At 47.3% G+C, this 15,718-nt stretch overlaps 1 protein-coding gene across 7 annotated transcripts in view; it reads left to right on the top strand.

Moving 5' to 3' along the window:
- FYB2 (FYN binding protein 2) overlaps positions 1-14,215 on the top strand; it is a 33,354-nt gene extending 19,139 nt beyond the window's left edge. For 2 of the 7 annotated variants that reach the window (XM_068140676.1, XM_068140678.1), the window contains exons 8-20: positions 108-192; positions 527-677; positions 2,360-2,477; positions 2,578-2,621; positions 3,539-3,608; positions 6,058-6,141; positions 8,340-8,368; positions 9,106-9,169; positions 9,722-9,814; positions 12,338-12,419; positions 12,933-13,089; positions 13,241-13,274; positions 13,728-14,215. In XM_068140676.1, the coding sequence (XP_067996777.1) occupies positions 108-192; positions 527-677; positions 2,360-2,477; positions 2,578-2,621; positions 3,539-3,608; positions 6,058-6,141; positions 8,340-8,368; positions 9,106-9,169; positions 9,722-9,814; positions 12,338-12,419; positions 12,933-13,089; positions 13,241-13,274; positions 13,728-13,737 (1,021 nt within the window). In that variant the 3' untranslated portion in view covers positions 13,738-14,215. Of the gene's footprint in view, positions 1-107; positions 193-526; positions 678-2,359; positions 2,478-2,577; positions 2,622-3,538; positions 3,609-6,057; positions 6,142-8,339; positions 8,369-9,105; positions 9,170-9,721; positions 9,815-12,337; positions 12,420-12,932; positions 13,090-13,240; positions 13,279-13,727 lie in introns of those variants that run through there. The other 5 variants (XM_068140679.1, XM_068140677.1, XM_068140682.1 and 2 more) reach the window with 5 other exon arrangements.
- Positions 14,216-15,718: the final 1,503 nt, after the last annotated feature.

The raw sequence follows: 15,718 nt of genomic DNA, 5'->3' as shown, positions 1-15,718 counted from the left end.
GGAAAATGACCTGGTGGTTTGGGCACAGTCAAAGAGCAATCTCCCTGACTTGTGACTTTAGCAAAGTGTCTCTGTTCTAAGCTCACTCTCATTTCTGAAATGTTCAGTCCTGGAAGAACCATTACAGAGGATGAGAAAGAGGAAGAAACAATACTTGAAGGAGAAGAGCAGGAAGCAAAGAAAACTTTCAAGGTATTGTATCTTTGAGATTGCTTTTGGTGGTAGGATGTCTCTTCTCCTTCTGTGCTCACTTTCTTTAGGAAGCAGTTGAAATCTGAGTCTTCAATCACCTGGGGATTTTTCTGCCTTCTTTTGCCTGCCTGTTGCTCAAATGTCTCTCCTAAAAAGGCAGGTAGTGCTGCCAAGCAGCGTTCAATCTCCCAGAGATCCCCAATGGAAAAGTGCGTAAAACCGGTCTAAATTGGTAGAAAGATCCCTTCTGTTCTTGTAGGTGTATGTACATGCAGAATTGATATTAGCTTATGGTAGAAAGATGTTTCCAAAGACTCTACTGACCTGTTCTCAGGCAGATGGGAATGAGTACATGTCTCCCACAAGCCAAACCAAGGAAGACGACAGTGGTGAGATGAAAGCGCCGCAAGCGAAGCAGGATGTGACCAGTACCCAGACTCCAAAGCATCCTACCCAACAAGGGCTGGCAAAAGACACAGAGCTCTGTAAGTATCTCATTGTGCTGTTGAGTGTTCCCTCAGTCCTCAGCCCCATCTGTTGCCCAAATGTCTCTTCCATATGGGAAATAATGTTCAATTTGGATGCGACTCATGAACCAATTTAGTTAAACCAGGGCAAAAGGTTGCAAGCACATTTATACTCTGGTCTGAATCATTTATTTTGGCTTTGCAAATAGCTTCCTAAGTTGGTTAACCATCTGTGTAACTCAAACCAAGGTGTTTGTTTTTCTAGCAGATTGCCCTTATCCGAGAGAGCTGAAATCCCTCTCCTCTGCTTCATGTAATTTATTGAGTCTTAGAAAAGGGTTTGGCTGAGGTTTGTGATAGAAATACACATGAGTAGGACGAGTGCCTGGAGTCTCCCCCTGTTCCTTATTAAGATAGATGATTGCTCCTTGCTCCATCTCCTTAGTACCTCCAGGGAGCCTTTTTTCTGACTTTGAGCTCTTTCTGTCAGGATGCTCTGAGATGTAATCCAGAGCTGGTACTATGTACCCTAGCTGCACAATCAAACCCAGGAAATACTGTTTTGCAACTTCAGGGATAAGTGGGCATGGAGTCTGTTTTGTGAAGGTTTGCTCCTGTCTCTGCAAGCAGCATTTGAAAGGTTTCAAAGCTTTATGGACAGGCCAGGACCGTGAAGGAGAGAGTGCAAATTGACCGTGGCTGTGGTGGTTGTTATTGGTGTGGTCCTCGTTTGGTTTAATTTCTTAGCTTTCAATCACTTCATCATAATTTTCTGGTTGAGTTGGCATCTGTTTTTGTAAGAAATCTTGCTGGTTTGCTTGACCTTTGAACAGCTGGAGGCAATTTCTGCTGGGATTGGGTGTTTTTTTTAAAGTACTCATGGTGAGCCTCCTGCTATTGCTTCATCAGGCAGGCTGATTCAGAGGACTGTTTAGTTCTCTCCCACCAGTCCTCCCCCCATCCTTTTCTTTTTCCTGGGGATTCAAATGTTTTGCAGAAATTTGGGTCATTAACTAGACCATAGCATGCTGGTGCACATTTCTGTTCATTTAAGGGCTCTATCTGCTTTTATTTGTGTGGCTACATTGCTCCAACTCCAAATCAGTTACTCCAAAAATCAATTTCAAGGACTTAATATTGCCACTTAGAAAAGTTCTCCAGTAATAACCTTTTTCTAACCTCACGAGGTGCAACTCTTATGCTCTGTTCCAGCCTTTGCTGGAATGCATCCCTAGGATGCTCTCCCTCCTTGTTTCCTTTTCAAGATGTTGCTTTACAGGTGTATTCCCACGGGGCTGGGCCATTCTTTGGATCTTAGCACCTCCACCAACCATGCTAAGCCCTCCCTTCGATCAGCCCTGTAAACATCCATGAGTAGTCTTCTGGGATGTTTTCTGGTAAGGAGCATGTGGATCAGAACTGCCACAACTAAGAATCCTGAGGGATGGTTTAATACTTTTGAACCTACAATCTGTTAGAACTTGAAGTTAAGCATTTTGAATCTGTTTTCAAACTTCAAGGCTTTTAAATTCTTCACTTTTCTTACTCCAAGTGGCTTGGAACAAAAACTCCTGGCACGGGAATCAAGTCTATAGGCTCTTATTTGTGGTGGCATCAACTGTTGCACTCAACAGTTGTCCTTGCCCTAAGAGAAGTTCCTCAGCAAAGCTTCTAAAACAAAGGTCCTTTCTCATTTCCAGTGCATGTTGGTGCTCCAAAGCCAAGGGTAGAAAGAACAGCCTCAGACCAAAACACTCAGCAGTCTCTGCAGGAACCAGAGAATCTATATGATGATGTTGGGGAAATACAACACAGGCTGTGAGTATGGACCTGAGCTCTTCACCATGGCTGTGGCTGTGAAATGCCTTATACAGACCATGCTGCAGCACATCCCCCATGTAATGCTTCTGTCTTCTAGAAGCCACACGTCAGATGCCTCAAGTTCATTTGCTTCAGCCAGCAGTAAGTGCAGCAAGTGGGGAAGCTTGAGTGGGAGCTGCTTTTAATTTGCATTGGTCCCTAATTGTTAAAATATTCATTTGGGGTTGGTCTTTAATTCCCATTAAGAAAAATGTGTCCAGCAGATTGAGGGAGGTTCTCCTCCCCCTCTATTCCGCCCTAGTGAGGCCACGCCTGGAATATTGCACCCAGTTCTGGGCTTCCCAGTTCAGGAGGGACAGGAATTTGCTGGAGAGAGTCCAAGAGAGGGCTACAAAGATGCTGAAGGGACTGGAGCACTGCCTGATGAGGAGAGGCTGAGAGACCTGGGGCTCTTCAGTCTGGCAAAGAGAAGACTGAGAGGGGATCTGATCAATGTCTATAAATATCTGAAGGTTGGGGGTCAGGAAGGAAGGGACAACCTCTGCTGACTTGTGCCCTGTGATAGGAGAAGGGGCAATGGATGTAAACCACAACACAGGAAGTTCAACCTCAGCATGGAGAAACTGCTTTACTGTAAGGGTCCCAGGACACTGGAACAGGCTGCCCAGAGAGGTTGTGGAGTCTCCTCTGGAGACCTTCAAGCCCTGTATGGATGTTTTCCTCTGTGACCTGTGCTGGATTCTCTGGTCCTGCTCTGGCAGAGGGGTTGGACTGGAAGACCTTCACAGGTCCCTTCCAACCCCTAACAACCTGTGATCCCTGGGAGATGCTTAATTTAATTTTCAGCATCTCTAGTGTACCCTTCTGGCCTGGTTGTTCTAGACTCCCATTAAAACCTGGTGGGGGGCAATACCTGTGTCTAGCATGGAACTAATTTCAGAGACTTTGAAACCTCTGTAAGACTAAAATGTAGCAGCCTTGGGGTGCAGTTTGTCCAGCAAACCTCACCTCCTTGCTGCTGAAGTTGGCTTGTGGTAACGGCATACATTTGTTTGAAGCTTCAGGAAGCAGCCATGAAGAAACCTATGAAGATGTTGAGGCCCTGGGTGACACTCCAGCACAACCAGGGTAAGTTCCAGTTTCTTAGCCTGCATTTTGAAATGCTGACCTTCATCTCCCAATCCAGGTATTGGCTGGGAGCCTTCTTTTTTCCTTTCTTTCTTGTTGCAGAGAAGTTGCTGTGTGGGTGGGTTTCCTCCCCCTCTTCCTCCTTGTTGATACTTAGGGAGCAAAAATAGCTACCAAAATTACATTGCTAAGCAGTGAGGCCCTACTATGAGAGCTTGTAATCTTCATCCTTTGGAGGTCCTCCCTCGTACAGAGCTATCACAGAATCACCAAAGTTGGAAGAGACCTCAGAGATCATCAAGTCCAACCTGTCACCACAGACCTCATGACTAAACCATGGCACCAAGTGCCATGTCCGATCCCCTCTTGAACACCTCCAGGGATGGTGACTCCACCACCTCCCTGGGCAGCACATTCCAATGGCCAACGACTCTCTCAGTGAAGAACTTTCTCCTCAACTTGAGCCTAAACTTCCCCCTGGCACATAAACCACACTTACTTGCATAAAACACACAGGATAGTTATAGAACTGTTCTTGTTGGAAAAGACCTCCAAGGTCTAATCCAACCATCAACCCAATACCACCGTGGCCATTAAACCATGCTCCTGAGCACCACATCCACACACTTCCTGAGCACCTACAGGGTTGGGGACTCTACCACCTCCCTGGACAGCCTGTTCCAGTGTCTGACCACACTTTCATTTTCCTAATATCCAGTCTAAACCTCCTTGGCACAATTTCAGGCCACACTTTCTCTTAATCAAAAGCATTGCTCAGCTGTAGCTCAGAAGTGACACCTTTTAAGTGCCAGGAGGGGGTCACAAAAGGCTTGAGGGACAAACAGGGACATGGTCCCCAGTCAAATGGGCACATGCCAGATCACAGGATGTTGAAAAGCTGAAATGAGCACTGCTTGGCACCCTGCTCTTTTTCTATAGCTCCTCAAGATACTTTCTTCCACAGGGTGTGTTCAAAAAGCAATGAGTTCTGCAGCTTCCCAAATGGATTAAGAGATGAAACATGAAGCTGTTCAGTTTTTGCTTACCAGCTTTGTGTGGTTCCCTGCCTGCACGCACTAAAAGATTTCCTGCACCGCTTTGCAAGAAACTGAGACAGCCTTTGGGAGCAGCACATGGGATGGGATGCTGCACAGGATAGCTTTGAATACATCTGGTGACTCTCTTTTAGGGAGGGGTGTTGGAGGAATACTAAGGTGCTGCTGTACAGCTGCTTTTCCCTTCCTGATGTGAGATTCAAACTGGCTTGAATCTGGATTCAACTCTAGCTTGTACATGTTGAGCCTGCATGAGTTGGAGGTGGGGAGAAGGTATGGGAAACCTGAAACCTGGAGGTGCCTGGGCAGCTGTGGGAAGGTGAAAGTGTCATTTCTCTGCAAATGGACTGTGGGAGCTTGGTGGTGGAGGTGCTCTGGTGAGACCCCACCTGGAGTACTGCATCCAGTTCTGGAGCCACTATTACAGGAAGGATCTGGAGGTGCTGTAATGTGTCCAGAGAAGGGCCACGAGGATGAGCAGAGGGCTGGAGCTCCTCTGCTGTGGAGACAGACTGAGGGAGATGCCTGTGGTGGAGCATCCTTCTCAAAAGCCTACAAGACAGAAATGTGTGATGAAGGGTGGCACAGACTTGCTCCTAATATCCTCCTTCAGTGATCACTGCATGCTTCTGGAGAATTTTTGTCCCTTTTGCCAGGAATTTTTACTCCAAATTAACCAGGATCATTCTGTAGCTATTGGGTCAGAGAAGGAAAACTTCAGTGAACACAGAGAAGTTTATTTTAAGAACAGCTGTGAGCTTGGACTCTATAATCCAGCACCTTGAGGCTTGAGCACAAGTCCTATGAGGTGAGGCTGAGGGAGCTGGGATTGTTTAGCCTGGAGAAGAGGAGGCTCAGGGGAGACCTCATTGCCCTCTACAACTAACTGAAGGGTGGTTGTAGCCAGGAAGGGGTTGGTCTCTTCTCCCAGGCAACCAGCACCAGAACAAGAGGACACAGTCTTAAGCTGTGCCAGGGGAGGTTTAGGCTCAAGGAGAGGAGAAAGTTCTTCAGTGAGAGGGTTGTTAGCCATTGGAATGTGCTGCCCAGGGAGGTGGTGGAGTCACCATCCCTGGAGGGGTTCAAGAGGGGATTGGACGTGGCACTTGGTGCCATGGTTTAGTAGTCATGAGGTCTGTGGTGACAGGTTGGACTTGATGATCTTTGAGGTCTCTTCCAACCTTGGTGATACTGTGATACCTTTTGCTGTGCTGGTGCCCATTCCACTGAATCCACCCACATCACAATGTTCAGGTTAAAGCCTACTGCTGAGCTGAGGTCCAAGGTGTGCTGAGATTCTTTTACCTGCTTCAGGATCTCTGGGGCCATGAGTATTGCAACTCTCCCAAACTTCTCTCCTTCTTTGATTTAAAATTTCTTTCTCTTTTGGACAGAGCAGAAAAACAAAAGAGGTTTGGAAACTTGTTCAAGAAAGAAAAACTGAGGTTGAGGAATATCAAGATCAAGGGGAACTTAAGGTAAGAAAATGTTGCTTGTCCAGCCACTTTACTCCTCCAAAACTGAGCAATTCTAGATGCAGTAATTTAAGAGCAGGAGGTCTAGGTTAGGAACACAACTTTACTGGGAAAGTTATGCCAGAAGTGCTTCATTCAGCTCATCAAGAGATGCTGTGGCAGATGTGGCCAGTGGTCCATCTGTGCAGCATCTCCAAAGCCTCTGGCATCAGGAACATACAGGAGCTGGTCCTCCAGCAGTGTTACAGAACCATTAAGGCTGAAAAAAGACCTCTAAGATCATCGGGTCCAACTATGGCCACTAAAACCAAGTTTCTGTAGGCCTTTGGTTCTTGTCTGATACCTCAACATGATGCAGGTACACAAGGGGTACCTGCTGCCTAGACCTGGGGGCCAGGATTAAGCAGAAACTTGTTGATGTGACAATCAGCAACAGAACAAGAGGACACAGTCTCAAGCTGTCCAGGGGGTAGTTTAAGCTTGATCTTAGAAAGAAGTTCTTCCCAGAAAGAGAGATTGGCCACTGGAATGGGCTGCCCAGGGAGGTGGTGGGGTCAGCATCCCTGGAGGTGCTTAAGAAATGCCTGGATGAGGCACTTAGTGTCATGGTCTGGTTGATTAGATAGGGTTGGGTGGTCACTTGGTCATGGAAGTCTCTTCCAACCTGATTGATTCTGTGATTAAGGGCTGATGTTTCTTATTCCAAGTACCCTTTAGGGTTTAAGCTGGCACCACCATCTGCTGAAGAAGTTTCCTACTGAGTTTGTAGTCTAGCAAGTTAGGCCAGAGGATGTGGTCTACTCTCCTGTAGTGCCCTTTTGGATGCTTTAATATCTAGTTAATAAATTAATGAATCACTGGTTAAGGTTCCATGGAAACTGCCTTTTCCTGAAGTGCACAGTAGCTGCCTGCAGAACCTGTTCTCCACCACTGCCATCGTGGCCCTCACCCTGTGCACAGTGGCTAAAGTCCAGGAAAATGCTGCTTTTCCTGATTTATTTGGGAATTCTAGGTTAACTCTTCCCTCTTTTATATGAGGAAGGTCTGATTTACCTCAAAACCTTTTCACAATAGGTGCTTTGCCCTGTCAGGAGCTCCTTCTTGCATTACTGCTGAATATAGGGGAGGAGCCCCCAGGTTCCATGCAATTCTGGCACAAAGAACCTTTCCAGCTCCTGCAAGCATCTTGGATGCCTACACTCATTGTCACATTTAAATTCCTGGCCAACCTATGATAGTGACAGACTACAAGGAGGGAATTTCTACTGAGTGGTTACCAACTGTCCACCAACCCTCTAGCTCTTGGGAAGGGCTGTAGGGGTGGGCAGGAGGAGGGCGCTAATGCCAGATCACAGAATCACAGAATGTTAGGGGCTGGAAGGGACCTGGAAAGACCACCCAGTCCAAACCCCCTGCCAGGGCAGCATCACCTAGGGCAGGTCACACAGGAACACATCCAGGTGGGTTTTGAATATCTCCAGAGAGGGAGACTCCACAACCCCCTGGGGCAGCCTGTTCCAGTGTTCTGTCACCCTCACAGGGGAAAAAATTCTTCCTCCTGTTTCCATGGAACTTCCTATGCCTCAACTTCCACCCATTGCCCCTTGTCCTGTCATTGGACATCACCCAGCAGAGCCTGGCTCTTGGCACTCACCCTGCACATCTTTATCAACATGAATGAGACCCTTCAGTCTCCTCCTCTCCAAGCTAAGAGCCCTCAGCTCCCTCAGTCTCTCCTTGTAAGGAAGATGTTCCACTCCCTTCATCATTTTTGTGTCTCTGTGCTGGACTCTTTCCAGTGGTTCCCTGAGGTCCTTCCTGAAGGCCCCAGAACTGGACACAATACTCCAGATGCAGCCTCAGCAGGGCAGAGTAGAGGGGGAGGAGAACCTCTCTTGACCCACTAACCACAGCTCTTCTAATGTACCCCAGAACTGGCCACAAGAGCACGTTGCTGGACAGCTTGGTCTGTTCTCTGGTAGACCTTTCACAACCTGCTTGATGAACAGGCTGCTCTTGTTGCTGCCAGAGGCTGGAGGTGCTTGTTTAGCATGGGATGTACTTCTTGGTAATTGTGGTTGATGTGATGGAGCCTGTGCACCTAGAGTTGCCTTCATTGCTGCTAGTTCTGTTGGTGCTGGTGGCTTCCTGGGCAATGCTGATGTACAAACCTGTCTCTCAAAGCCTCTTTCTACCCACAGGTTGGTTTCCATTTCAGTTCCTAATTTAGGTAAGCACCATACCTGCATCTGGCTCCTGGGAATCTGTGTGTGTGCATGTCTGTGTGTGTGTGCATGAAGAAGGAAATGTCTTGCACAGTGGAAAATAACCAGCTTTGTGCATCATGCCTGTCTGAGAATCATGCCATGTGGCAGCACTGGCTTTGAAGGCTTGGTAGAGATTTGTGCTTCACATGATGGTGGGGGTTTTGCTCCTTTTTGGATGGTTTTCCTTTGAAGAGGAATATTCCTCCTCAAGATCTGAATATATTTAGGATTGAAACATGTGAACCAGTTGATTCTGAGCCACTGCTTCTGGGCTGGCATGGAGTTCAACACCCAAACTGCACTCTAGCAGCTCTCTGTAAAACTAATTATCAGTGTCTGCTGGAAGAACAACCTCATGCCTTATGTAAATTGAGGTAGACATGAAAACTGGCTAACTGAGGTGTTGGAGTGGATGTACCTGTGTCTTTTGGGATGCAAAGCCTTCCTGGGCTGGGGTTTTGCCACTGCTCCATCCCTGCAGCTGGATAGCCAAACCCACCCAGGCAACTGCCCACAGTCACAACTAACACAAGCATCCCTCCTTGTGCTGGAGTTTTGGAATCCCAAGGGTCTTCCTTTTGCATTGCCTTGACCCCTTTTGGTTGTGTGACTATTCACAGCCACAGTTTTCCTCTGCTTTGAGTTCCAGCCTCAGAATGACATCTTCTGACAAATTTCTCTGCTCTATTTTGGTTGCCAGCAGCTGTTTCCCAGGAGGACACGGTGGTGTACGATGATGTGGAGATGGGGCAGAGGGATCCAAGGTGAGGAGGGTGCCCTCTCCTGGTGCTGGCCCTCAGCCATGGAGATGTTCCTCTTGGCATGAACCTGAGCCTGCTAGCCACAGAGGGTCATGATCTGGTCAGGACTCAGTCCTCTGGAGACAGTCCAGGTGTCCCTTCCGTGTGTGTTTAACTTGGCAAGGAGCATCCCACAAAGCGTTCCTTCAGCGTTACCTAGTTAGTGCCAGGGACGTGGAAAGGAGGGAGCTGCTGCCAGAAAGATGTGGAAATTCAGGTGGTTTTCCTAAGGAAGGAAAGCTCCAGCCCCAGTCATCAGCCCTGTGCTGGCAGGCTGCTTGTCAGGAAAATGACTTTTAATAGGAACAGCATGACTCAGGCTCTTGCTGCCAGATGATGGTGGCAGCAGCACGTGCTGAGATACACCGCAGCAAGTGTTTGCCTTTCAGTGGTGGTGCTGGGGGGGGACACAGGGAGGAAAATGCATGACTTTGTAGCTGCACAGGTTTGGGGAAGGGGGCACAGTCTAATGGAGAAAACTTGGATTTCTGTGTGCTTCTTTTCCCCTCCTCCCAGAGAGAAGGATGAAAAGTCCAAAAACTGGATGCCAAAATTTCTGACAGCAAAGGAGGATAAGGACTGGAGGAAAAGCATCGAAAACCTGGAAAGGTCTGGATTTCCATTCTGCCTTTTCTTATGTTGTCTGACTCTGAAGGAGTGACTTGAGTGTTTTGCCCCTGATTGCTCAAACCTTTTGTGTTTGGCTGCTGTGCCAAAGTCCTACTCCTTTGCATGCAGTTCTCAGGATGTTTTGCAGCAATATCTTGAGGGCAAAATGATCTCTTGAACCTGAGCTGTGTGCAAATGTGAGGGTCTCACCCTGAAGTTGTGTCCTGTCTTCCCACTTAGCTAGGACAGAAAGGTGCTACTCATCATATATTTGGCTGTTTTTCTGTCCTGGTCAGTGCCAATCCTTCTTTAATTGTTCCTTGATGAGGTGATCTCCATGGGTTAGCTATTGTGGCAAGACCATGGTGTTTTAGAAGTCCTGTAACTGCCTGAGTGTTCCCTATGCACTTATCTGTAAGTGTTGAGGTCTTGGATCTTCTTTTCCCAATTGGGCTTTTTGTGTCTGTGCATAAAAGCAAAAAATAACTTTTGTTGTTGCTACTGCTGCAAATCCTCACATGGAAGTAGAGTTCCCATTTCCCTTCCAGATCAGAAAAGCATTGCCATGAGCAGAGATTGGAGCTTTCAGAGTCAAAGGGCAGGACAGGATTGTCAGAAATAGTGTGGCCAGCAGGAGCAGGGAAGTCATTGTGCCCCTGGACTCAGCACTGGTTAGGCCACACCTTGAGTACTGTGTCCAGTTCTGGGGCCCTCAATTTAAGGAGGACATTGAGACACTTGAACGTGTCCAGAGAAGGGCAATGAGGCTGGGGAGGGTCCTGGAGCACAGCCCGGTGAGGAGAGGCTGAGGGAGCTGGGGTGTTTTTTAGCCTGGAGAAGAGGAGGCTCAGGGGAGACCTTATTGCTGTCTACAACTACCTGAAGGGAGGTTGTAGCCAGGTGGGGGTTGGTCTCTACTGCCAGGCAACCAGCACCAGAACAAGAGGACAGTCTCAAGCTGTGCCAGGGGAAGTTTAGGCTGGAGGTGAGGAGAAAGTTCTTCACAGAAAGAGAGATTGGCCATTGGAATGTGCTGCCCAGGGAGGTGGTGGAGTCACCATGCCTGGAGGTGTTCAAAAAAGACTTGGATATGGCACTTGGAGCCATGGTTTAGCTGCCAGGAGGTGTTAGGTAGTAGATAATAGGTTGGACATGGTGATCTCTGAGGTCTCTTCCAACCTGGTTGATTCTATGTTTCTATGAGCTTTTCCATGACCTGGGGCTTCAAGCAGATGCAAATCAGAGATCTCTTTTCTGGGTTCTCACCACAGAGTTCCTGCATGGGGTTGCTCAAACACCACTTCTTGTTCTGTGCAAAGACATGCATATAATTTTGCAGGCTATCAGGAAGCTGACTTGATTTCCTCTGTTCCCTTAGAGACTGTAGGTCCTGCAGGCTGAGAATGCCAAGCAGGAATCTCTCCACAGCTTCAAAGTCCCTAATTTCGGTTCCTGTTTCCCCTCCTCTTAATTTTAAGTCTGTGAAAGTTAGCCAAGGGACTATAATTTATTGCAAGAGGGTGATATTTTTGTTTGCTTGGTTGTTTCATTCCCTGTTTTAGTTTTAAATGAATGCCATAGCTGGAATTTTGTGTAACCAGATAGGGTGGCACTTCCATACCCAGGGAGCGTCCCAGCATGCCACTGCTCCTATTAAACCAATTATAGGAGCTTGGGTTTTGCCTTTACAGTGCCATATAAATGTCTGCTTGGGTGACAGTCTCCTCCATATCCTAAGAAAAAAAGCCATACAAATCAGGAGAGCTCAGTCAAGCCCAACCTCCATAAATGACTGAGGATGGGAGTTATCTGGGGGACCCTTTATGTTTGAATATAAATAAAACCAGAAGGAGACAAACTGCTGCAGAAAAGGGAATTGTTGACTTCCATAAAAAACAAAACTGATTTGAAGCACGTGATGGAGGGTTGGTTTGTTCCCACATTGAATCACAGAATCAGAAAATTGTCAGGGTTGGAAGGGACCTCAAGGATCATCTAGTTCCAAACCCCCTGCCATGAGCAGGGACACCTCACACTACAGCAGGCTGCTCACAGCCACATCCAGCCTGGCCTTCAAAACCTCCAGGGATGAGGCTTCCACCACCTCCCTGGGCAACCTGTTCCAGTGTCTCACCACCCTCATGGGGAAGAATTTCTTCCTTACATCCAATCTGAATCTACCCATTTCTAGTATTGCTCCATTCCCCCCAGTCCTGTCACTCCCTGACACCTCAAAAGTCCTTCCCCAGCTTTCTTGTAGCCCCCTTCAGATACTGGAAGGCCACAAGAAGGTCTCCTCGGAGCCTTCTCCTCCAGACTGAACCACAACTCTCAGTCTGTCTCCATTCATCCTGTTATAAACAAACCAATAGTGATGTGAACGATGTGTTTTGCCCTCCCAAGACTTCATAACTACGAAGTCTTAACTCCAAGGCTGGAGTTAAGCTGTTGGGTTGCATTTCCCAGAGTGCCTGAAGCTCAGAAATGTCTCTCTCTCTCTCTCGCTCTCTCTCTCTCCTGAAGTATCTTCAAAGTCAAGAAGAGCAATGAAGAAAAAAGCAAGAGGATGGAAAAAGAGGAGCAGTTTTTTAGAGAAACATTTATGGTACGTGTCCAGTTTTGCTCTGTGTCTTTAGAGAGATCCAGTTGTGCCACAGGAGGAAAGCAGCTACTTGCCCTGCTTAAAAGAGGAGCAGTGAGAAGTTCTGTCGGGAACTCCTCATCTAGTTGGGGATAGCCCTGCCCACTGCAGAGGGTTTGGACAAGATGCAAATGGGGGTCCCTTCCAACCTGTCCCATTCTATATCCTGTTCCCCCCCCTCTTTTGCCTCTCCCCCTTGCCTTCCCCCCCCCTTTTGCCTCTCCCCCTTGCCTTCCCCCCCCTCTTTTGCCTCTCCTGTAGTTGTTGGTACTATGCTGTGAGCAATGACCTACTACTACCTTCTTCCCTAATCTGGGATCTTCCCTAGGGTTGTTGCAGGGGGGTCCTTCACCCTCTTCAGCCTCATCCAAAGCCTCATAACCCATCCTGACATCTCTTCTCTCCTTCCCTCTTTACTGCTCTCAAAAGGATTACTCACAAGCATCGTGAATTTGTGGTTTTCTTTCTTCTCTGCAGTATGATAAGGAGATCAATGTCATCAACACAGCCATTGCTGAGTGCTCAGTCCCCAGTAACAGGAGAGTTGATCTCCCCATCACAGCTGGAGAGCAGCTGGAGGTGATTGATGTCACGGAGGGCACCGCAGTGATCTGCCGCAACTCGGAGGGCAGATGTAAGTTGGCAGCAAGCCTCTGGCACCGGTGGTCACATTGCAAATCCACTTTGGAGGAGCAAGCAACAGTATGTTCTTTGTGCTTAGCCACTGAGCCTTTATTTGCTCAGGAGTTCATTAATTTGCTGCTCTTTTTCTCCCCCCCACCCAGATGGCTATGTTCTAGTGGAGCATTTGAACTTCAGGTAAACTCGGGAGTTTATTTATTATGATGCATATTTTCTTCTCCTTCCCCTGTAAAGAGATTAGAGAGCTGGAGGAATGTACTAAAAACTTCTGAAGGCGCAGGGAAAGGCTAATGTAAGCAGCCAGCATTAAATATTTAATAAGCATTTCCAGTTTTAGTCTGCTGTTCTGCTCTACCCAGGGTTCCAGTCCAACTGCAGCTAAAAAAAGCCCCAGTCCAGTCATGACTTGTATAAATTGGAGATTCTTGACTTGCCTTCAGATATGCCACATTAATTCACAGAAGCTGCAAACATGGGGCACCCAGTGTGCATTGCCTGGCCAAAACCACGCCCTTACATTCCCTGCTGCAGTATCATTTCCTCCCATGCTCATGCATAATTGATATAAATGAACCTCCTCTCGCACAGGTGCCTGTTGCTATGAAACTTTCTTTCTCTTTTTTGAGACAGACCCCACTAGGTGCTTCCCCTGAAGGTCTCTTCTATGCTTCTTTTCCACCCACGAGAGCCCACCTTGGTCAGCTGTGGAGTGATGATGTGAATGTAAATAAATCTTTGTTTTGTACACTGCCAGTGTTAAACATGCAAGAAGTGTTCCCTTTGGGGTTTTTTTTGTCTGCACTTTAGAGCATCTTGTCACTGAGTATCTATCTCACCATCACTTTTTTTGGGGGGTGTGTGGTATTTCGTTGGCCCACTCTGAAAGGGCTGTGATATTTCTGTGTTTGCATGAAAAACTGTTGTGCATAACACAGTTGGTTGCTCCATGTCCCAGCTCATTCTCTGTCACCCTCTGGAGGTGTTAAGAATTTGCAAGGCTCTCCCAAAACCCTTTGCAAAGCCTAAAGAGCTGAACCTGGTTTGGGGCTTTTGACTACAAAGTGTGGGGGCCAAGAAATATGTACCACCACTCTTGATGGATTAAATACATAAAATAAGGGAAAGCTTGACTCATTTCTTTGGGGGGAAAAAAAACTCCAAACCAACCAACCAAACAAAAAAAAGACCCCAAAACATCTTAAAAGAGTTAAATAAAGCATTCATTTAACATTTACTTTATTTTTGTAAGCTAACTTCGGCATCCCAGCTATGTAAAGGCTGACTTCTGGCTCCCACCACCTCACAGCAGTAGGCAGTTACTCAACAACAGTTGCCCTTGTGTCTGGGGCCATTCTCTGCCAGAGGATGATTGCTTATTTTAAGGAAAATGCTCCTAAATGCAGGAAGAGAAGTGTGAATTCCTCCTGGCTCCTCCTTGCTTTATCCAGTGGGCTACCTTTTCAAAGGAGAGAAGGGAAAAAAACCAAAGCCCTTAAAAGATGTCTGCGCTGTACAGCTTCTGCCCCTTCCCTGGCACCTTCCAAGAGCCCCTATCAGTTTGCTCATAAATATCCTACAACTCTAGCTGCTGTAATTAGAAATTATTAAATGTTCCACAGTTAGGAAAACACAGCCAAAAAAAAAAAGGAGACAGGTTCTGTTTTGCCATAGGGCCAATTCAAAGCTGGCATAGAAGACAGCAGGGGAAAGGAAAAAAAGAAGGGGGGGGGGGGAAAGGCAGAGCAAATATTTAACATTTACTTTTAAGTCCATACAGGCATTCTTATTTATTTTACCATGTGGTTACTATTAAGTGTGTTGGCCTTCATCCATCCTTGCAATAGGGAGGAAAAAAAGAAGAAATAAATAAAACAAGGCTCTGCAAGCATGCGCAGCTTTGCAGCCTTGCCAGCCCAAATATTTAGACTTCTCCAGCAGAGAGGGAGAGTTGAAGGAGCTGAAGTGAGGCATTAGCTGCACTGAGGCCTGTGCTGTTTCATAGAATCATGGAATTGTCAGGGTTGGAAGGGACCTCAAGGATCAGCCAGTTCCGACCCCCATGCCACAGGCAGGGACACCTCACACTGCATCAGGTTGCTCACAGCCACATATAGCCTGGCCTTAAAAAACCTCCAGGGATGAGGCTTCCACCACCTCCCTGGGCAACCTGTGTCAGTGTCTCACCACCCTCATGGGGGAGAACTTCTTCCTAACATCCCATCTCAATCTACCCATATCTAGTTTTGCTCTATTCCCCCCAGTCCTATCACTCCCTGACACCCTCAAAAGTCCCTCCCCAGCTTTCTTGTAGCCCCCTTCAGATACTAGGAGGTCTCCTCAGAGCCTTTTCTTCTGCAGCCTGAACAACCCCAACTCCCTCAGTCTGTCTCCATGGGAGAGGAGCTCCAGCCCTGTGATCCTCCTCATGGCCCTTCTCTGGACACATTCCAGCACCTCCAGCTCCTTCTTGTAACAGAGGCTCCAGAACTGGACACAGTGCAGTGTCCTTAACCTACAGGCAAAGCTGTGGAGATGGTTTAGCTGGGTGAACATGATGATGTTTAGGATTGATCCTGTGAACAAAAATTCCCCTGCCCCATCCTCCTCCCCACCTAGTGCAC

The sequence above is a fragment of the Melanerpes formicivorus genome, unplaced genomic scaffold (genome assembly GCF_026170545.1).
Source record: "Melanerpes formicivorus ecotype bairdi unplaced genomic scaffold, bMelFor1.0.p_v2 SCAF_7, whole genome shotgun sequence".
NCBI classification, from domain to species: Eukaryota; Metazoa; Chordata; class Aves; order Piciformes; family Picidae; genus Melanerpes; species Melanerpes formicivorus.
Note: the sequence above shows the minus strand (reverse complement) of the source record. Positions and strands in the feature narration are given on the sequence as shown.